This window comes from Castor canadensis, chromosome 12 (genome assembly GCF_047511655.1).
Source record: "Castor canadensis chromosome 12, mCasCan1.hap1v2, whole genome shotgun sequence".
Classification (NCBI taxonomy): domain Eukaryota; kingdom Metazoa; phylum Chordata; class Mammalia; order Rodentia; family Castoridae; genus Castor; species Castor canadensis.
The window spans coordinates 91736454-91760596 of NC_133397.1; the positions used below are offsets into that span (position 1 = coordinate 91736454).

The window sequence follows — 24143 nt, forward strand, 5'->3', positions numbered from 1 at the left end:
TGCATCACCCACATCTACTCTTGGCCTTGGGATACATGCTGATAAGAACACATTTTCTTGTTTTACTCTGCTCTGCAATCATGTATCACAACAGTTTCTCAAAGCAACCAAAGACTAAATACATCTTTGGCTTTGCTGAAGTCATTGAGAAGATGTGACTCTGGTTAATAGGGCTGATGTGTTTGGCCCCTTACAAAATAAAACAAAAAAGGTTCATCAGATAACTAGTACACAATGCAACATGAGTGGATAATAAAGAACAGAAGGGAGAGTCTTCTAAAAACGTGAGACAAAACTTTTTCAATACCAGGGGCAAGCTGTAAGATGTAAGGTAACAGAGACGCTAACAAACCAGTACCACTCAACTGAGGTGCAGTAGCCCCGCCAGGCCACCAGAGCACTGGTTCAAATCCCAATTCCACCACTAACAGGGGCATGGTGTTGAACAGCTCCAGTTTGTCACAGGGCTATAGTAGCTCACTGGCAAAGGTTACTTTCATTAACAGTAGAAATTATAAATTCAACTGTTATTTGTTGTCCTAATTTTCTGATGAGACAGTAACATCCTATGCTTTGTGGCTCAGTAAGAAATCATATTTTCAAGTTGGTTTCATAATATAGAGACAGTAGTGGTAATTAGAGGCAAGGAAGGGTAGGAAGAGCAGGGGATAGAGAAAGGCTGGATATGAGGTACCAAAATACAGTTAGATAGGAGAAATATAGCCTAGAGTTTTACAGTTCAGTTGGGTGATGGTTTACAACAGTTTGTTATATACATTAAAAAGACTAACACAGAGGAGTTGAAAGGTTCTGAACACAGAGAATGGTAAACTTTACGGAGACAGAAATGCTAATTGTCTTGATTTGATCACTGCATATTGTATACATGCATAGAGTTATTACACTGCATAATTATGACATGTCAATTAAATATCTTTGACAAAAGAAATCAGTACTTCTCCATTTCCTCAATTTTCAAAAGCTCAATCCTAGTAATGTTCTTTACAAAGATATAAAGACAAAGAAAAGAAAACTCTTGCCAACATTTCTTAAAGAATTCACTTTGTAAAACAAAAGTTTTCATTTTATATAAAAAAGTATAGATCAGGCAAAAGTGGTCTCTATCAGTTTATTTATTTATTTTTTAAGAAACACTAAGTCAAATGATGCTGATTTTAAAGTAATGGTAAAATGCTTTTGGACTTACCTGAACTGCAGCTGCATCTTGGTTATTGTAATGATAGAGCAGTCCAAGTGCAAAATACCTGGAAAAGAGTAAGGCAGTGAGCATCTTCTCCACCTCTTGCACACAGAGATCACAGTCCTGGTCCCCCTGGGACTACTCAACTCAGAGTTCAACAGCAAATTTCAAACAACAAAAGGATCCTTATTTCTGTTCATTTGATTTATGTATTAAAAAGGTGTATTCCATCCACCTCAAAAAAGGATCTGATTCCAATCTAAGAGCCAAAAAAAGTAAACTATAAAAACATTCTGGAAAATTACATTTGGAATCATAACATTTGGAAATATTAATTAAGAAGTTAATATAATTTCTTCTCTCTTTAGTTAACTACAATTAGCCCATCCTAAGCTATTGCTGCCTGAGCCTTTACTGGAGAGAGGATAGGATTCTGCAGTGAGCAGCAGCAGCAAACACCACAGGTGCTCAGTCACCTAGAAAACAGAGTCAGGGAACCTGGGAGCTCAAGGACCTGAACTTCACGTCAGGCCTCACAGTATGAACTGTATGACTGTGAGCAAGTAGCCTAACTTCCCTGGCCTTCCATTTCCTTCTTTATAAAGGAATGGATTGGCAATTGCATGGGCACTGCCCGGGCAGTGAGCGCTTGGTGCCCTCCCACGTCCTACAGTTATCCTATTCCTGGTCCTCCTCCTCTCCAACAAATGAGGGGAGTAAATTGACCCAGAGAGAGGTCAGATTCCTTTCCTCAAAGAGAAAATTCAAGATATATATATTGGATGGAATCTTTTCACTTTAATCTTTGGCAATGTTATGCTGACTCCACAGATCCAACCATTCTGACTTACTACTACAAGGTGCCAGAGTGTATTCTGGCTCTGAAACAAGATACAAATTTGACTTACCTAATTCTAAAATCTGAAATCCAAAACACTCTAAAATCTCAAGTTTTAAGAACCAACATGATACAAAAAATGTTTCACATTTTGGATATCAGATTCTCAGTTTAGGGACTTTTAACCACTAAATTCTAGGGAAACACTTTAAGATCTGAAAACCTCTGAAACTGGAAACACTTCAGTCCCAAGCATTTTGGATAAGATATCCTTAACACCATTTCAAAGTATATTCTGGTAACTGATGGAAACTGTGGAAAGAACGACTACAACTACCGTTGTAGAAGCCAGGGTCAACTCAGGTGGTGCATGGGATCTAGCATGGTGGCCCCCACAGTCTCTGCAGAACTTCATCAGCACTTGGCTTACTTCAAATTCTTAACATCATAACCAGAAAGACCTTATTGCTCACATAGAATCGAAGGCTCACCAATGCCCCTTACTTTTAAAGATAAGAAAATGCAGGCTTAGAATGGTTAGGCCATGTGGCCGCCTGCCCTGATGAAGAAGCTGCTGACCCTAATCGAACCAGTCATTGTGTGTTCACTGCCCATGGACATGACTGCCAACTGACTCGTGGGCATAACAAATGCAGAGCTTTAGCCCACGACCTTGTATTAACAAGATTAGGAAGTTTCCCTTCGAATGTATTTATCTATATATACCTAATCAATTTGGTTATCAATGACTTAACTGCATTATTTTACTAAAATCATGTGTCATCTTTACAGGTGAATCCTAGGATGATAACAAAGGAAACTTAAAAATCACTTTACTTGATGACAAAGCCCATGGTGAGTTCCAAACTATTCTCTCTAGTACCAGTGAATGAGTATGAAAGTGAATGACTCCACGACCCTTTAGATGGTGATGACATTGACATCATCTGAGGAGTCACTCTGACTTCTTGATAGTCACCATGGGGGCCCTTGGGAGCCCTAGAGTCATGCTGGCTAAGCCATTTCCCAGCAGTCTCTCCAGCACAGGGTCTCAGCACAGGGTACAGAAGGGCCAGAGAGAACCCCTCCATACAGGGAAGACAACACTTACTTTCTGTGCTTCTCTAGCCAGGCAGCACTGTCAGTCAGAAGACAGAAGTTCTCAGTGACCAGGAGGTCCAGCAGGCTGTCATGGTCAGCCTCTGCATACAGTTTGAGCAAGGCTGTGTCTATGTCTTCTTTGTAGCCATTTGCTACTTCTGTGCTGCGGACTTCATTCAGGTAGCTCATGAGGAAGCGTTTGCACTTGGCCATCTTCTCCTGGTCTCCTTGGGTCAGCTGGTTCAGGTCTGCATACTCGTGCAGAGGAGGATGAGACCGGGTGAATGAAGAGGAGGTGGGCAACAGGAAGGGGTACAGAGAGATCAGCTCCCGGACATCAAGCTGGCCGCTTCTGCAATTACAGTGTCAAACTAAATGAAGCAAAAAGAAAGAAAGAGTACACATAGGCACACAAAACGACACTGGAGGGCAGTGCCCACCGGCACATGTTAACAGGGGTGGATATGGGGTGGGTACCTCAGAGCAATCATCCTAATTTGCAAATCCAACAAGGCATTACCAAACCAGGTGCCACCACCTGGTTCAAAAAAATGAGCAGAAGGGACAAAGATGAGAGCTGAACACAAATAATGTGGAGGGGTAACACCAAGACACCTATGCCAGAAGGAAGCCCCAGGGTGGCTCTGGACTCCTGAGAAAGTAAGGCATAAAAGCCACACCAAGGACCATATGGCGTCAGAGTCTGAGCAGAGATGGTGTCACACTTCTTCCAAAATCAATGCTTTCCTGATGCTAAGTTATGAATAGATGGCTGAATGCTTCTTAAAGAAGGTACTTTATAAGACCCTAACTCTGGTTTGACAACATAAGTAGAAGTATTCATGCATCCATTTCCGCTGTGACTCCTGACAGAATTTCAGAGCAGAACATTAGGACACAACCTTGAAATGGCCAGCACAATGCTGGGCGTGGTGGTACAGTCTATGCAGAAGGTATAGGTAGGAGGATCACAGTCCAAGGCTAGCCCAGGCAAAAAATACAAGATCCAGTCTGAAAAATAAAGCAAAAAGGGCTGGAGGTGGGACTCAAGTGGTAGAGCACTTGCCTAGCAAGTGTGAAGCCTGAGTTCAAACACTAGTATTATATACACACACAAAAACCCAGCAGAATGTTCTCACCTTGTAAGGCCCAGGGATTCATATTTAATGATGTTCCTTTCAAATTCATTGTTGGGCGCTTTCCCATCTCCTCCCCTCCAGTCCACTGGTTTTTTGTCTGCAACCACAGTAGTTAATGGCAGCATCACTGAGCTGTGCTATCTCCACCCTGGCCAATGTCAGGCTCAGCTGTGGGAAAACTATTGAGAAAACAAGCAGGGCCATCCCAACCCCACACACTGGAAGGTGAGGAGGAATCTGGGATCATCACTGCCTGCAATGTTCACTGCACCACCTTCAGTACAGCTCTGACTATCTATGCTCCACTCCACTGGCGTTTGCCTCAAGCCTCCACTCCTCTCTCCACATCCTCACCCTCTCCTGACCTTCAAAGGTTTGTACAACCAAAAGATAATGCCAAACCTCTCAGCATAGAATTCAGGGCTTTTCCTACACAGATCACAAATTAGCTTTTCACTTCTGCCCTTGCCGTCCATTCCACAGCCCACACATCAGATATACCTACAGCCTTGCCAACATCAGCATCACACTCACAGTCTTTGCTCTTTGCCTAATGCAATGGTTCTCATTGGAAAGCATGTTGCTCCCCGTAGACCTCCGACATGTCTGAAAATAAGTCTTGTGACTCAGGCCATGCTACAAACATTCAGTAGGTAGAGCTCAGAGCTGCTGCTAAACACTCTACAATGTACCAGAGTTCCCTTCCCCCACCACAACAAAGAACCATCAGGCTCCAAATGTCAATAGTGCCAAAGTCAAGAAACCTAGGCCTAAAGTAGGATTCTTGATATGGGAAATTTCTGCTCACTGTGCAAGATACAGGTCAAATGCGTGAAAGAAAATTCTTCCACTGCTAACCAGAGCTCACACCATGCTCCTTGGCAGCATAGCACCTCTGCTGAGTGATAGGCAAAGACCCTTTCTCCAAATGAATACAGCCCCCTCAAAAGCAGAGGTGCTGTCTTGCCCCTGCATCCCCCACTCTGATGCTTAGGCCAAGTTTGCTAAATGAAAGAGGCAAACCTCTTGGATAGGAAGACAGCTGCAGAACCCCTAGAGGAAGAGACACCCAGCATGTGGCCCTCGTGAATGATGTGTGGCTTTCTCAACGCTACCAACCATGATGAGCTGGTGGTGTGTCCTCTGCCACAGTTCTGAGAAGGAGTCTGAGAACAAGTCTCCATACAATGAGGGAAAAATAAATCAAGACTTATTAACAATGTGTGTCATGGGCACAGGAAGGAAATGAGAGCCATCCTTGTCTTAGTTACCTTCTTCAAATCTCAGTTCTCTCAGTCACACTTGTGACAAAAGTCGAGCAGCTATCAGCCCCAAATTAAGCAGCTAAGGCTAATTTTGGACATATAGGAACTTTTTCCTGATGACGGGTCCATCCTCTTCTCTCTTACCAAACCAGGTAATGCATCCATGGCCATGAGAAGATGAAATGTACTGGCATACACCCAAGATGTGAGCGAAGTCATTGATATTGCAGGGATAAAACAAGATATGGCAAGAAAGAGCTGGGATCCAAAGGAGCAAAGATCCTATTTATACTCAAAAGTGAACCTTTTTTCTCGGAACAGATTGCAACAGCACATGGATTTGCACAAGTGAAAGTGATACTGGATAGTCCTGCTCTAGGAATGACTTATTTACTCAGAAATCTGTTCTCTATACTCAACTTCTGGCAGTCCAACCAATGAAAGCCATAGTGGATGGCAGCACATGCCTGGCCATATGAAATCACCCTTGAAGACAGGCCCCAGATGGCACTACACAGAAATGCAAGGGTGTACATTCTTTGCTGGGTGGCTCTAAACTGTAGAGTCATTCCAGTGGGGCTTTGTAAGCATTTATTTTAAAGGCAGTGCTCTGGTGGGACATTTAAAGACTATCATGGTAGGTGTCACTTCACCTCCACCAAGGAATGCTCTGCGAGCCTGTGAGCAGCCACTGCCTCACAGAGCACACAGGCTGAGAGCAAAGGGCAGCAGAAGAACAGGTGTGACAGGTATGGGTGATCAAGCAAGAGAGAGACAGAGACAAAGACAGAGTGCACATGAGAACCCACAGGGCAGCTCCCTTTAAGTACAGGAATAATCATAATACCAGAGGGACCTCCATGAGAAAATTCAACTTCGTAAGAGAACTGACCAGGAGTACACCATTTAAAGTCTTTAGGAAATAATGAAACATCTTCATAGGTCTTCCCAGAAGCCTCTACTTTTTCTAAATTCAGCTTCTAGTGAAGTCTCTAGAAAGAAGGAAGCACGAAAGGTATTCCTTAGGATCCTCACTTCACCTAGTTCATGCTTCAGAATTTTCTTCTCTGGCCTTCACAAGCCCGCCACTTTGCAGGTCTTCCCAGGCCTCTCCTCAGCCCCGCCTTTCTCAGGACTTGGGACTGTATGGGTGGGAGAGGATACAAGGAACCAGTGTGGGAAGTATGAGCTGCAGTGAGCCACCCCTCAGCTCTAACAGCGGAACATTTCCCACCATGGCATCACATGTGAACCGGAGGTTCTGAGCACAGGGACACTGTAGTGGCAGCCTTACACCTCAAATTACCTGAAGAGCTCTTTAGCTTCCAGGAACTGAAGTTGTGCAAACTGTATAAAGCCCGCCTGCTGCAGAATTCTCCTGTACATTACCTGCAAGGAAAGACAGGTTTCATCTCTTAGAGACACCTTAAAACCATCACCAAGTGAGGAAATGGAGGTTGGAGTCCACAACCCAAACTTTAATTTTCACATGGAGCTATGACATTACAAGTTAAAGAAAAAAAAGTGTATATGGAATTATATATACAGTCATTCATCAGTATCAGACAGTATCAGACAGTATCAGACTGGTTCCAGGACCCCCATGGATACTAACAGATGCTTAAGTCCCTCACAAAACAGCACAGTATGTCTACAGAACCTATGCACATCCTCCCATACACTCTGAATCATCTCTAGGTGATTTACAATGCCTTGTACAATGCAAATGCTTTGTAAATAGTTGTTATATTGTACTGTTCAAGGAATAATGACAAGAAAAATACACACATTTATCATATATGTAATTTTTTTTTTTTTATGCAGTGCTGGGAACTGAATCCAGGACCTCATACAGGCTAGGCAAGCTCGGAGCTACACCTGTAGCCTCCTAATTTATTTTTTTTCAAGTAGCTTTGATCTGCAGCTATTGAATGCACAGTTATGGAAGCCACAGATGAAGAGGATTGACTGTGCACATGCACACACAAACACCCCTTCACGGATTTGTTTCCATGAGTCCCCAGGGAACTGCTTCATCCCTTTCTCTTCCTCAGTAATCCACAGGGCTTCCATTGGAGCATCTACCTCTGGCTGCCCAGGGGGAAGATAACAACTCCAGGGGTTCTAGAAGTCCAGGGGACTGCCAGTCCTGCCCCTACTCTTCTGGAAGTGACTTCAAGGGAGCACTTCTCAGAGTATCCCTTGGACACAAGGTTGGTCCCATGTAACTGCTACACAGATCCATGGGTTTTCTCAGCCAAACTGGGGAAGTGCTGTGTGTCCTAACTGCTGCTGATGCCTGCCACCTGTGAGTACATGGCTGTCTGAAGTTCCTCCAGTAAAGTTGCCAGTTCACCTATGTCTGACCCACTATGACTCAGCTTTCCTCCACCATAGGACCCCGTTCTTGTAACATCCAGCAACAGCAAAACATACCTCAAGAACATGTCTAGTGACGTCCGTCCCACCCCCTTGTTCTCACGGCCCAACATGTCATTTCTGAGCTCTGTCCACAGTTTCTCTGAACAGCTTCTGAGAGCTTCTGGACATGTCTCTGCTCTGCTTTCACAGGTTCATCACCACTGTCTGGGCGCTCATCACTTTCCAACTCAACACTGTGTTTTAACTGTTCTCTCTGCCATTAAGTCCTCCTCCTTCTAATCACCATGCTGCTTTATAAGCCTTGAGTTCACAGAATATACAGCACTCACCTCACACCACTAACTTAGTCTCTGCCATTTACTCAGGACTCAGTGCCCTGCACAACTACCTGGTCCACTTCCAAGGAACTCCACTTCCATTACTGCACACAGTCCCCATTTTAAAGACAAGAAAGTTCTGCTCAGAGATTTTAAGTTTTTAGGCCAAAGCAACAAAAGTAGTAAATGGTTGAAGCATGATTTAAAACCAGATATTCTGATTCTAGACCCCAATGCTTTCCACTAATTTGTTACAAAAAAAATCCTGTTCTCCCAAATTAGTATGAAAAGGGCTTCTCTCCCTCTGTCCTGTGTGTGTGTGTGTGTGTGTGTGCGCGCACGCACGTGTGTGTGACTGAAGGCCTCGCCCATGCTAGACAACTGCTTCCTACCAGCTCACTCCAGCTGGAGAGACTCTCAAAAGCATAGCGACAGTCCCTCTTTGCCTCAGGAAAGCATCCTTAGTGATGTTGGAAACAGGACACGATTTAAACCTTTCATCTCCCTTCTCCAATCTGCCTTCCAACCTTCCTTTACATTGTTACCCTAAAGGCAGCCATCTACACCTTGGAGATTGCCCTGGCCTAATTATACCACCAAGCAGCAGGCTGAAGCTCTGTTTCCCATGAATGCCAATTCAATGTCTGAAAACAGAAAAGAGAGAAGCCATCCTCCCAGCAAAACAGACGAGAAGGACACATGGCTGCGGAAGAAGAATTCTCAACCACGAACAGGCTTATCAGAAGAAATCAGCTAAGCAGCAATCTACTCCTCATGGTCAAAGGCCATCTACTTTCCCCCAACCTGGTGGAAAACAGGAATTCCTTTTGTTGACACTTCAAAACTCCATGAATTAAGGGGTGCTATGGCTTGAATGTGCACCCAAACTTCCATACTGAAAGCTTACCTTCAAATTTATGTTAGGTTTGTAAGTGGGTCCTCTGGAAAGCAGTTAAGATTAGATGAGGTCATGAGGGTGGGCACTCATGATGGCATTAGCGCTTTATAGTAGTAGGAGGTGAGACCTGAGCTAACGTGGCTGTCTCACTATGCTGTCCTGCACTTTTTGATACAGCACCAGACCCTCTCCAGATGCTGGTACCACACTATGGATTTCCCAGCCTCCAGAACTGTGAACATAAACACTTCCATTCTTTATAAATTCCCAAGTCTGCGGTATTTTATTATAACAACACAAAATGAACTAAGACAGGTTATTTTCTATACTCTATTCTGGAAATGCTCTGTATGGTGAATTTTATGTTACATATATTTTACCATGATTTTTAAAAAAATAACAGACTTCTCCATGTAGTTTCCTTTGGTGAACTTGGAAGCAGTCAAAGGCTCCTGATTTCTGCGGTTCCTGCACGGTTCAGGTGGAGGGTGGACAGTCTGGAGTGTCCCAGCTCTACCCTTTATTAATGTGGCCCTGGGGTTCACTCCAGCCCCTGATGCATCTTCATCTTCCTTGGGGATTCTAACAGTCCCTACCCCACATGGTTGTGAGGAAGAGGAGTACCCCACTGTGTATAGCCTCCACAACAGTACCTGACACAATAAGCACTCAATAAATGCTCGCTCTCTTTGAACTGGGCATGCAGTTTGTACTCCTAACTAATGTCAGGATTAAACATATTCCATCATGCTTTCATGTCTGTTTGCTTGATTCTACTACAGCTATGTGAGTTTTGGAGAGGATGAAGCACCTAAATCCTTTTTTAATGAAAGAGAAAGAGGTGAAGTAAATGAAGAAACTTTAATAGTGACCTTCCTACAAGCAGCAGAATTCATCTCCTGATGGCAGCACAGTGACCCTTGCTGTGACCAGTGCTAGTTCCTAAAACATGGTGTCTCAGGTGGCAACAACTGCTTGCAGTCAAATGTGATAGAAAAATGAGTAGAGGGTGAGGCTAGGACAGGGAATCAAATGGGGTCATGTACTGCAGAAAAACGGTGTTTAAGTACACAAGCATCCAACAGGTCAAAGGAGGACTCAAACTGGATCATTTTTCATGGCTGTAACAAGAGTTTTCTGAGGAAAATGACAAGTGCAACAAAATGAGTCTGCAAATACCATGGTAGAAGGTTTGCCTTGTAAACCTAGTCGCTGAGGGGAGATAAACAGACCCTGGAACCTTGTGGCCTTACAATCCAGGCAAGGACAGCACTCCCAGGTCCTTTTCCCCTTTCCTGAACCTCCTTCTTTCAGCTGTAAATAGATCCGCAATGCAGGGTGATGGGCAGGGGGCAGGAGGTTGTAGGGTACCCTTGGTGGGGTACATGGAGACAAATGAGATATTTGATTATAAAAGTAATGTAAGACCTATTCTAGTTTTCAACTGAAAAAGAAAATCTTTTAAGGGCATAAAAGTCTATTAACAGGGTCAGACAGGCTCCGTAGTTTTCTCTTTATTCTCCACCTTTTGAGGTAGGGGTGAGGCATGAGCTTCTCAGAGGCAACAGGGAGCCATAGAAGATGAGGCCAGAGAAGTGGGTGGGACCAGGCTATGAAGCTCTCCAAGGGAGATGATGCTACCAAGACACCAGCACACTCGCTGAAGTGCAATAAGCAAAGGATCTGGTCTGTAGGGAGAAAGATCACTCCACAGTGGCACACGGGATGGACAGCAGGCACAGATGCAGGAGAAAGACCGTCCCCACAGAGGCACATGGATGGATGGCCAACACACATGCAGGAGGCTGTTATAATAACTCAGGGAAAACATGAGAAGGCTCTGAATAACCGCTGATAAAGGCTGAATCTGATACTCTTCTTAAAATGTATCTCCAGGAATGTGGTGTGAGTTTGACGCAATACAGGGAGATGGTGGGGAGCAGGTGAAAAGGAAAAGAAACCTGGAGATAGCAGAATGGAGAGTAAGAGGACTCACTTTATTTCATTAAGCACTGACTGTGTATCTATTTTTGGCAAAAATTACAGAAGGGGGGAAAAAAAAGCAAAAACCAGACACAGGATGTTGAAAGCCTCCACAGGAAAATGTTACACACTTGGTATGCAGGACATGTGGTGTATGCAAGGAGGGAGAGACCCTCTGCACAGCAACTGTGAAAACTGCATGGCCCCTTAGGCCCCAGTACATCCCAACAGCAATGCATGTAGTCCCTTCTCAGAGAAGGAACCGAGAGCAAGCAGCACACTGGAGATCTGACTCTGGCCATATGCCTGTCCTTCCCGGAACTACACAGCCACCACACAAAGTGGAAGTGAAATGATTAATGTGTCCAGCACAGTATCAGGCCCTGAACAAACAGGAGCTTTCTTCTTTTTGATTTTGCTGCCCCCTGCTGAATGCTGATATATCAGTCTCACTTAAGCAATAGTCAGGAACAAAGATGAAAAACTGATCAATGTTTACCTGTAAAAAGATACCCTCCTTCAAACCCTCTAACCATAGATGACACACCCTCTCCTCCTTTACTTTCAAAAGCTATTCTTGGCCCTTCCCACATGAAGCAACTGAGGCCCAAACACATCATCTGGTTCTACAGAGTCATAGATTTGTGTATGATTTATTTAGTAATGCCACAATTATGCTTTATTAACTCTCAAATACACAGAGTGACTAGAATGATCTACTATATGATCAATTAACAACTGTCAGGAAACTTGATTTACATCAATTATATTTATCATACCAGTTACAATTGAAGTTAATGTTTCTTAAGTGCATTAAAAGTTTTCTCCTCACCAGGCACAGTGGTACATGCCTGTAATTCCAGCATTCAGAAGGCTGAGGTTCCCTAAGGAAATCAAATGGCTAGGTTGCTGCAATATGAGGTATTTTACCAATATGATAGACAAAGTATTTGTTATAAATGATAAAAATCTAAACTTAAAACTCAATCCCAACCTAACAAATACAAATTCTAAAATCAGATGCTAGTTAACCTGACCTCATTCTTCCAGTTTATAGGAACTATGTTCTGGATTCCTCTCAGGAGGTTCACTGAAAAAAGTTGGTTAGAAATACAGTCCAAGTTAGTTTATGTAAAACTAAGTACCAGAATCCTGTCAGAAGTTCAAAACCTGACTTTTCTACTCTTAGCTGTGCAACCTTAGTGGAGCTGTTCAGATGCTCTGCAGCCTGTTTCTTTACCTGTAAAGTGTTGGAAAAATAAAATAAGATACAAAAGCCATGTGCTCTTCTGGCTGGAGTAAGGCCAATGCATGATAAATCTAAATGTTCTAACTGGTGGCTTACTGGCCTGCTTTCTTGGGACCAGTTAATTACAAACCTGAAATTTTTCTTTTGGAATGTTCCTCCGGGCTCCTTTGGCTAAAACCAAAGCCTCCTCCACTCTCTGGCTTGCTAGTAGATCCTGTATTTGTTTTTCCAAAGGTAATGGAACCAAGATGTAAACTCCTTTACTTGTGGCAACAATCACTCTTCCTAGGAAGAAATTTAACATCATTGGAAAGGGATAAAATCATTGTCTCTAAGAACACATATTGCTTTCCCCAAACTGGATCATTCTCCCATTTGTTCATCAATTTCACCAGTTTTGCTCAGTAGATTTCCTCAGGAATTATAAGTTGCAATCTTCCCTTTCTTCTGCCCACCCAAAGAATAACACCTGCTCCTTAGACTTTTTCTATACAAAAGTGCTGGTAAACTTAAAAATCAGCGTAGGAGATAGGCAATACAGAGTTCAATGAAGTTGCAGACCTCCATCATGGAACAGTATATGTGAGAATTATGATACACCTCATAAAATTTGTTAAAATTCTTTTCCTTCCAAGTTAGTTCACATAAAACTAAGATTTTGTTGCAATGTTTTGAGTCATGACTATTTGTTTCATTAATTCATTCTTTTCCCTACAATCCTACCTGTTCACCTGGCTCATGGCCAGTCCTATTGTCCTTGTACCTATGAGACCCTCCACCCTATTTAAAAGTCAGAACTGCAATCCAGGACTAGCTCTTACTTTTGAACTTTCATATTAAATTTGGCCCCTTCTCAAAAAACTTCTAGCTAAGCATTATCTGCTCACAGGAAGCAGCTAATCAATCTTTTCTTTCCATTTCCTGCATTCCAAGTAAAGTGGTTTTCTTCATGATCTTACCAGACTCTATCCCTCCTCTGCTTCGTGCATTATTCTCAGGAAGCCTCCCACATAGGGTGGGTGGGTTACATCAGCCTCCTCTATGCCCATTACCCCCAAGCCCATCTTAACCACTCAATATACCCAGCACCGCAACACGCTGTATAGACATGCAGCCTGCTGTATCTGCCAAATTCACATCTGTGGGTCTTTTATCTGAAGATTCAACCAACTGTGGATCAAAAATATTTGGGGAAAAAAATCACAACTGTACTGGACACATACAGACTTTTCTTGTTATTATTCCCAAAAAAATGAAAAAAAAAAAGAAAAAAAGAACTACTTACATAGCACTTACATGGTATTTAAGTCATCTAGAGATGATGTGAAGTCCACAGGAGGATGTACGCAGGCTCTATGTAAACACACCACCATTTTATTTATGGGACTTGAGCATCTCTGGATTTGTGTATTTGAGAGAGGTCCTGAAACCAGTCCCCTGTAGGTACCAAGGGATGACTGTGCATGCTACTCAACTTCATGGGTCAGTGCCCCAAGCCAGCTGGGATCTGACCCACTTCATGGTGGGGACTGTGTTTCTTATGAAGTTTATATCCAAATCTCAGACAGTGCTAGATACATGGAGAGCAATGTTTTTGAACTAAAAATCCTTAAATGGCAAATGCAAAACATAAATCTAGATTAGTTCCTGGTTAGAAAATGCAATAAAGGCATTCTCAGGACAGTGGGGGACACTAGATAGTACTATTGTGCTAGTGTTAACATTCTCAGGGGTGAGCATGGCATCATGGCTTCAGAGGAAGGTGCCTTGTTCTCTGCAGATGGGTGCTGAGGTATTGTCAGGATTAAAGAGCTCAATGTCCTCCACTTTTGAACAATCCAGTGAATGTAACAGTGCTGGCTATAGGTGGAGGCACTAGGGTGATTCACTTTGTTTCTCTTCTAACTTCTTTATGTTTACAAATGTTCAAAATAGAACTGAGGGAAAGCAAAACTGGTGCATGCTACACACAAAATAATGTCCCTCCCTTCACATTCATCAAACACTGTAGTCACACTGTGCTGCTTGTGGGGCTTGGAGCCCCATGTTTGCTCTGGTTCACACACACTTTTTTCTCTGTTGGAAGGGTCTTCACACCACAGCTGCTTGGTTGAATCTTACACACCCTTAAAGGTTTGGCTCAAATACAACTTCCTTCAGGAAGCCCTCCCTGTTATCTCCAGGAAATACTTTCTCCTCTACTCTCCCAATGGGCCTATTCCATCTCTCTCAAGCTTTAGCACAATTGAAATGTCTCTCTCCCCATCATGGATCCTGCACACTCAGCATAAAGCCCAGTTCCCAATGGGCTCTTAATGACATTTACTGTAGAGATATCATAAAAGGTTAATAGATAAATTTCATTAAGATTTCTATGTCAACAAATACCTTCAAAGTCCTGTAGGATGTGGCCTTCCTTAAAGGGCAGGGACTGTTTTTGCTGCTGATCCAACATGCTGTGAACTGTGATGAACTCGTCATCAAGTGCTATGACATACGGGAAGCAAATGGCCGCCCCGATCACATTCTCTGACCAGTGCACAGGGGCACGCTGGGAGATCCCAGCCACAGTGGCAAACATGCCTAGAAAAACAGGAAGAACGAGCTCAGAGTGTCTTCAAATGACTGTGGTACCTTCTTTCCCAGACACACAGCGGGTGCAGAATCACACACACACACACACACACACACACACTCTGCCAATTCTCCTGCACAGTCTTATATATCAAGAAAGGAAAGAAACAATACACTCATGTGTAAGGAACCTATAGGACTTAATTTTGTAAGGAGAACTACCCTGCCCAGAATGTGTATCATATCTGCTTCTAATCATAAATGAAGATAAAAATGTTTCCATTTAAACCACATGCACATTTACAAATTCATGAAGCTTTGCAAACCTTTCTACTGGCTTTCCTCTGTGTTTCACCTCTTCCTCACACATTCACATACACATATTAACTGAGCACCTACTATGAACTGGCACTCCACTAGGTGTTCTATCAGGAATTAGCTATGTTCAAAAATCTAACTGTTGATAACTGGTTTTATCCCTTTAATACAGAGTATGTGGATAATCTGTGCTAATAATATATACCCTGTAAGACAGAGGTAGAACTGACTTTGCATTTCAAGACAGATTGCTGTGAAGTGGTTGTCAATGATGACCTCCATGTTAAATGAGTTTATCTGTCTTGTACATAAAGCACTAATATTGTGGTTTACAAAAATGAATACATTCACCAAGTACAGTCAATCCATTTTAACTTAGTTTTTAAGGTAGCTAACATAAAACACCTTTGAGAATATGGTGTTGCCTTTAAGTAATCAGATGCTAGTGGGATGGGGAACACAAATGGGGAGAACAGACAGATGGACAATGACAGATGGGGGAACAAGAGAAGAACCAGGGGGTGGGTTAAAGACCCCACTGCTTTGGGCCCCTAGTGAGGCAGCTCGTCAGGGCAGGAGCATGTGGCAGGGCACTCACCTCATGAACCAGGAAGCAAAGCCAGAGAAAGAGTAGGAAGAGTAGGAGGAGGGAGTCCCACAATCCTGTTCAAGGACCAGCACCCAATGAGTGGAGACTTTCCACTAGGCTCCTCCTCTTAAAGGTTCCACCACTTCCTAATATCACCACCCTGGTGACTGGACCTCTTAATACTTGGAACTTTGGAGGCATTCATCCAAACAGCAAACAGTAACATCGAAGATTCAAAAAAGTATCAAAAAATGCTGAAGCTGAGAAAGATGGTGGGCAAAGCTCCAGAATGCACGGAGTCTGAAATGAAGGCTGAGCTGGGGAGGAGGAAATGAGGACAGCATTATCTTTAATTCAACATGTATTTAGAAACAGCCAGCAAAGGAGGGCCAAAAGGAGAAGAAAGGCAATGTGTGGGCACTGGCATTGCAACACCATCTCCGCATAGGCATTCAGTAAATACAAACTGGTAGGGAGGAGCATGGAGCCATTCTGAGGATTCTGCTGACTTTTGGGTCAAACAGCCACACTCTGTAAGCCCAATACCCAAGGTAACAAGGGCACCAACAACCTTGCCCAACCTCATCATGGAATTAAAACAGGGTCACTTGGTTTACCTACTTAAGGCTGGGAAAGTCTAACCAGGAATTTTAATAGTGCAGAGGCTGTGCTAATGTTCTTGACATAAAAAGGGTAGAAACAAGAGATTAAGAATAAAAGCAAAGCAAAGGTTTCAGTGGAACAAAAGAACAGAGTAAACCAGGCATTGTAGTGCACTCTTATAAATCCTAGTACTTAGAAGGCTAAAGCAGGAGGATCAAGAGTTCAAGGCCATAAAACTGGCCAAAGGGAGTCTGTTCAGGTCAAGCCAGAGAAGTGCTTGTGGACACTTTAAGAAGAGGGTTAGTAAGTAAACCATTCCTAACACTCCCCAGCTACATTGAGGTAGGAGCCTGGGCACTGTCAACACGCAAGCATAGCAGAATTGTAAATGGTACACCTTTTGAAACCATTCTTCTCAGGTATGCATACTCTTAAGTTTCAGTCCACCCCCAGTCTAAGCTGGAGGGGACAGGGGCTCACATGGAAGGAAAAGTAGCTGAATTATTTGCCTTTAAGAAGTGTTATCAAGGATACAATAAAGTCACCAATAAGCAATTATACTATGAAAATTTTAGAAAAATTACCACTTTGCAGAAAATCAAGAGTAACTTCTTATGACACAGAAGTGGACACAAGTTATACTCTGAAAGAAACGCTGCAGACAGAATGAAAATAGAAAGCTTTTATGCTTAAAGGTGCATTGAAATCCATCTTAGTAACTTGTCCGAACTATTAATTTCTGAAGCCATATAAAGATGCCAGTGATTAGTATGCTATACGTAGAACCTATAGATATATCGGGCATGTGTAAGAGAGCTCACAAGTGGTCTTCTGATCTGCTTATAATTCTACCAGTTACAAGGAGAGTGACACCTCAGCATGATGCCCATGTAGTTGCAACAGAGTAAACTTGGGGGAAAATGAATCCTAAATATGAATGACTCAATTCCCTTTAATCTAATACTATGACCAACACAGGGCTGCAGGAGTTGAATGGCTTCACCATGAAGTCTTTCTATATAGCCACAGTAGTTAGGTACTGGCACATGAATAGGCAAGAGGACAGAAAGAACAAAACAGAAAATCCAGACACAGACCCAATTGTCATCAGGAAATTTAGTGTACATTAAAAGTGGCCACCTAAATTAGTGAGGAAAAGATGGGCTCTTGAGTTGGTGGGATAACTGGATAATCACATAAAAACATAATTGTATCCATTCTTTACACTGTAAGAAATGAGACTGTATAAGTACTGACAGAAAACACAAGAGAATTTGTCTATAACTTGGAAGATAGGGAAATGTTCCTAATTACAACTCAGTCAAGAGCAATAACTGAAGAAGTTGACACAGTACATTATATAGAAGTTTTTTTTTTAAAAAAAAAAGCTTTTGCATGTCAAAAACTAGAGACATATATTTGAAAATTATATAGCATAGACAAGTTGGTATCTTCACTACATAAAGAATATTTAAAAAGAAACCCAAAAGACTAATGATAATGGATAACTTAGGACTAGGGTTGTAGCTCAGTAGTAGAGTAGGTACTCAGTATATGTGATGCCCAAGTTCAATTCCCAGTCACCAAAAACAAAACAAAAAACCAAAAACAGTGTGTTCAAGACCAACCTGGAGTTATATAACAAGACCCTGTTTCAAAAAAAAATAATAATAATAAGGTAATTCCCATCTAAAGGAACAGTGGAATGATAATTCTGCTCCTAACATGAAAACAGCTTAATCATGCATTTGGGGGAAATATGCCAGACTGGCAAAAACGCTAAAGCTTGGCAACATGCCCTGTTGACAAAGCCAGGGGAAACAGGCTATGCTGTACCTTGCTGGAAGAATATAAAACAGCACAGCATTTACCAAGGGTGAATATGGTGATGCCTAGCAAAATTCACAAGTGCTACACTTTCACTCAGCAATCCCATCTCTAGAAAGCTTATCCACAGATATGCTGAAGACACACACACAAACACATGCACACACACACACTCATGGTAAGTCCTATAAGTAGCCCCAAAGTGGACAAAAACCAAATAATCTCCACCCATAGTTGACCGGCAGGAAAAACTACAGTACTGCCACACAGCAGAGTAACATGAAGCCATGAAGATCAAGAGGGCTGGGCACTGGGCACATACATGTTATTCCCTCTGTTCCAAGGCTGAGGCAGGGAGACTGCTTGAGCCCAGGAGTTCAAGGCCAGCCTGAGCAACGCAGCCAGATCCAGTCTCAAAAAATATACATTACAAAAAAAAAAAGGAATGGAGGAATATTTTCATATCATACTACAAAGTGATCACCGTAACATATTAGATTAAAAAGGCAAAGTAAAGTAAGCTGCCATTTAGCCAAGAAAGAGGGAGTATGTTTATACTCTTTAATTAAAAGTGAAAGGATAAGCCTCAAAATAAAGTTTTCCGTGGAGGGAGGGAATGACTTGGTAGAGAAAAGGACACATGCTAGTCTTCTTTGATTAGGCTTTGTGGTGGCCATCTGCCTAAGAAATCTGTAAATATTCCCATGACAAACAATAAACAAACTAAGGCAATTTCTTTAAATCTGAAGGTAAAAATGAAACAAATCAATCTAACTGCATATCTAGTTGGTGGCAAAACCACACAGAGGGGACCTCTTCCAAGTGACTTTAAACACAGTAATTTTTTATTCTTCATATCCTAAGGACAGAAAGCACCACCAAAAATCAGGCTTTTTCCAGTGACCACACTGTGAGAACAGCAGTGCTGGGACCGCTGCCACTGAGGCAGCAATCCAGCGAATTGTTGTGGTGGAGTGGGAGAAGTGGATTTTTGGTATGGCTAAAAAGAGAGACCAGGATACAGATGGATAGGCCCTCCATCCATGAGGGCCCATGGATCTTAAACATGATCTTACAATGGAGTTATCTTTATCTTAAAATACAGCCTTCTCAGCACTGGCTACCCAAGAGGCCAGAAACAACGGACAACAAGCACCTCCAGCACCCAGGCTCAGGTCTGTAATAGCAGGGCTCCTAGAAAGAATGGCAGAAACCAAATCTAGGTGAGTCAGGAAATAGAACAGGTGAGTCAGGAGCATATCACAAAGCAAGGAAGTTATCAGATTTTTAAAGACATGTCTCAGGACCATCTGAAGAGGCTCCAGCAGGCACCGAAGGAGCCAAGCATTTCACAGACATGTGCTCATGAGTTCACAAGGCTTGTTAAACAGGCAATTCTAGAAGGTGGACCTTACTGCCTTAACCTGCCTTTTCATACAAAGTAATGGGGATAACCAAATAATTGAGTAGGAGAAAGTTTGTTTCCTGAGGCACTCACAATAACTTATGAAGGAAGAATGGGGAGAAATACAATGCTGCCCACTGCTAGGCTCTAAAGAATTAATGGATTAGGCAATGACCATCAATAGCTATTATTATCATAAAAAGGGAGATAAAAAGGTATTAGTAACCCCTGAGAGAAAGTACTCCACCACTACTGTAGTCTTGCCTCCCCCAAGCAAGCAAAAGTCTCGAATCTCCTAATTATCTTTTGCAGAAAACACAGAGGTCATGTCACAGGGCTCAGAGTGGCACATTAAACAATACTATGGGGATGAAATCATCAAAATCCAGACAAGAAAGCCATACAATTTCTCAAGGAAAAATAAAAAAAGAGGAAGGGGGAACTTAAAAGAAAAAAGAAATTTAACAGATTAACCAATTGCAATGTATGGGCAGGCCTTGGTTGAAACTGAGTCAAATAAACTGAAAAAAAAATCCAAATACTTAAATCTAAGTGGACATATAGATATTTGTGTACACCTCTCTACTATATATGATAAAATAAGAGAAATAAGACATGCCTAGATGTATTTGGTAATAAGGAACTAGTGTCTTTTTTTAGGTATGTAATAGCATTGTGGTTTATGTTTTGTGTATATGTGTCTATAACTTAGAACTATATGCCAAAATATTTACAGATGAAATGCTATGATGTCTGGGATCTGCTTCAAAATAATCAAGCAGAGGGAGTGGACAGGTGTGGAAAGGAACTGATAAAGGCTGAAGTAGGGTGATGGCTACCTCAGGTTTATCATGCTATTCTCTTTACTGTATAAGTTTATGTATGCTTTCCATAATAAAAAAAAATCTGCATTTTGTTGAAGAAAAGGGTGGTTGAAGTAAAGAATTTTTTTTCTTCAAATAGTAAAAGTTTGAGCTGTCAAGCCATGAAAAGGCATGGAGAAATCTTTAACACATATTGCTAAATAAAAGAAGCCAGTCTGAGAAGGCTACTTAGCATTTTTTAGCTACATGACATTCTACAAAAGGCAAAACTATGACAACAATAACAAGGTTAGTGGCTGCCAGGAGTTAGGGGGAGGGGAAGGATGAATGGGTACAAAACAGAGGATTTTTACTATATAATACTATAATGACGGGTAATTTTTCCACACCTATCTTATGTACAACACAAACAACGAACCCTAATGGAAACTATGGACTTTGGTTGATAACAATGTCTTGATATAGGTTCTTTGGTTGTAACAAATGTGTCACTGCTGTGGGAGATGCTGACAATGGGAGAGGCTTTGGGAAGGGAAGGGAGTAAATGCGAACTCTGTACCTTCCTTTCAGTTTTGCTATGAATCTCAAGTTGAAAAATAAAACAATGTACATTAACTAGTTCATTACCTGAATTTCTGACACTATGAGAAAAAATGTTTATATTATCATTTTAAAATGAGATGTCTGTACAAAAACACTCCAAAGTTAAAAATACCTGTGTTCAAATGGATTCACATTACCCTGTGACATAAGATATACACTAACTCCCAACAGAAGCTACCCAGCACTGAAATAGTGCCCCAGGAGACATCATAAGTTGTCAGTATGTACTTCATTGTGATGTGCACATCAGAGTTGGTTGAGGCCAGAGAAGAACAGCCAAAACCCCAAACTTTCAAAAGTGAAAATTATGGACAAAACATTAAAGCCCCCATGCTGTGTTTTGGGTCCTACATGTCCTCTAAAAGCCCATGTGTAAAGGCTTGGTCCAGAGGGGTGGCACTATTAGGAGATGGGGGAACCTTTAGTGGGAGGGGCCTAGTGGGAGGTCTTTTGATTATTGGAGGAATGCCCCTGAAAGAGAGGACAGAACCTAATCCTTCTTCTCTTACTTTCCCGACAGACATGAGGCAAACATTTTGCATTGCTCCATGTTAGCCACCATTGCCATTTGTACCCCCATCAGAGACCCAAAGCCATGGGTCCACCTCAAACATCTAACTGTGAGCCAGTATTTGTTATGGTAATGGAAAGCTAGCACATTCCTCATTTGAAAATACTGGGTGAGGGAAAAATTGTGTGAGGAAGTCTTGCAGAAGTTTATTTTTGCAGTTATTTACTTAAAAGAAATTTTCTCCCCAGAGCTGTCCACAAGCTCCACTTTAACACAAAATAAAACTGCTTTTATGATAGTCTATTTCTGTTCTACTTAACTCATCACTCACAATCCGGCAGAATTTCAGCACACGATACTCATGCAGTTCTGCCCCATCTTGTCCCTCATCCTCAATGCTGTCAAACACTCTTCTTAAGTGCAGTCATGTGCCACATAATGACCTATCAGTCCGCAGTGGACTGCATATCTGACTGTGGTCTCATAAGATTACAATGTCACCTACTGATGTTATAGCCACCTGATGATTGCATGACAAAATCACATAACAATGTGTTTTTTGGAATTTGTCCCTGTCACTAGGCAACACATGACTGTATTATCTTTTCACAGTGACCTCCTTCTCCTTCTGCAATCAGCATTTGGGGATCCCCCAGGACAGCAGGCAGGGTACAGGCACCATCAGTGGTAGTGCTCCAGCCCCTCCTCACCCAGGCCTCCTGGGCCAGCCAGCAGGAACTCCTGTCTGCCTATCCTCTTGACAATCGGCAGCTTCTCCTCACTGCAGTAGGGAAACAGATCTTGGAAGAGGCCCGTGCTGTAGTTCAGGATGATATACTGTGTGGTCAGTGCCAGGCACAAGAAGTGGCCATCCACAGCCACGGCGAGGGGCTGCTCTGGGGTGGACACTTCCTTGACTATCTGAACACGGTCCTCGTACACCAGAAACACCTGGATTGTTCTACGTTTCACAGAGATGATGCACACTTCCACACAGAATGGGTCCCCGCTTACAGGGTTCTCATTCAGAGCAAATGTCACAGCCCCTTTAATGCGGGCTCCAGAGGGGACAGGCTCCAGGTTCAGCATATTGACCAGGGTTATGGAGTTGTCACACAGCACCAAGAGCCTGTTAAGGGCTGAGGCTGCTCGCAGCTCATTCACCGGCTTCTTGAAGCCCAGATGTTTATGCAGTTGTTTGGTGGCAGTGAACGCAGCTGTCCCCGCGGGAAGAGCCTTCTCCTCCAACAGGAAGTGGTAAATGAAGCAGTCGTTGGTGCCGATGTAGAGGTTCTTCCCGCAGCACTCCACGCACTCAATGCTGATGCGTTCTTTGTCACCCATCAGCAGCTCCTGGTCAACAGCAGAGACCAAGGTGAAGGCCTTGATGTTCATCATGTCTACTGGCTGATCTGTGGGAAGAGACAGAAAATAACTCTTAGAGAAAATGGGAATAAGCAGAAATATACCAGATTGCAACATAGGCACAATGATTTCCCATTCACATTTCAGCTAAAAAAATAATCTAATGCTATGAGAAAATGGAAAGAAAAGTGACCTGCCCCACCAGACAACTGGGACCCTGGCAAAGAGAACATTTTGCTTATGATGACTGAGAGCTATGTGGAGCTGCCTCCACTGTCTCTGGGAGACACGTCAGCAGGCAGGAGACACTCACACATACATCCCTAAACAACATGGTAGAAAGGCCTCTGAAAATGCAAAAACGATGCTCAGTGATCTTTCCTGTACCGTCTATGAATTTGTATTTAAAAGAATAGTGGTACTTACTACAGGATCCTGCCAAAACCACTGAGGCAGGAAGCATGTGGTAGATTCCGTGTTCCTCCCAGTGAGGCACGTACACTGACCCCAGCTTTGCATTTGCTTTGTAGAGTACACATGTTCATATCCAATAGCAAAGACACACTTTGACTCTCCCACTTTTGGATGGTACGGTGAGCTTCTTATACTACCCATGCAGGTCACCGGTATGGTAGTTACTGGATGAGCCCATTGGAACACTGCCCATTCACTGACCTGGGGCTTCCTACTCTTTTTCCTTTCACATTTCAGAGTCAGAAGCAGCAACACGGCAAAATAGCCTCAGTTCCTCACTGGCAGGAAGGCAGCTTCATGTCATAGCCCAATACCTGTGAGGGCCAGGGATCAGCAACTGTAGGGAGGCCCAGGACAACTGGTGGCAGTTACAGGGATGGTGGTTGGGCTTGCATCAAAGATGGAACAGGGTTACCTCATGAGAGACTAAATTCCTTAATTCTTTGAGGCATTCCAGCAGACTGTAAGAACTCAGAAATAGCCAAGAGATGTTCAGCATTGGGGACGGGGAGGAATCAGGTATCTTTCCTTGAACCTTCCAACTCAAAGATTTTAGAATCCCATAATTTCTTGCATCCCTCATCCACTGGGGCAATGACAGCTACACATAAATGAGAACCCAAGTCCCTTTCCTGAGCCAACAAGACCCCCAGGCTTGGGGATGAGGTCTATCTGCG

General features: G+C 42.7%; 1 protein-coding gene across 1 annotated transcript in view; it reads right to left on the reverse strand.

The window, feature by feature from the left end:
- Positions 1–24143, reverse strand: part of Tgfbrap1 (transforming growth factor beta receptor associated protein 1) — a 61462-nt gene that overhangs the window by 13999 nt on the left and 23320 nt on the right. Inside the window, exons 2-7 of the mRNA XM_020179670.2 lie at positions 22338–23039; positions 14762–14956; positions 12504–12658; positions 6851–6933; positions 3151–3492; positions 1208–1265 (exon numbers count right to left, since the gene is read on the reverse strand). Coding sequence (XP_020035259.2) covers positions 1208–1265; positions 3151–3492; positions 6851–6933; positions 12504–12658; positions 14762–14956; positions 22338–23025 — 1521 coding nt within the window. The 5' untranslated portion in view covers positions 23026–23039. The remainder of the gene's footprint in view (positions 1–1207; positions 1266–3150; positions 3493–6850; positions 6934–12503; positions 12659–14761; positions 14957–22337; positions 23040–24143) is intronic.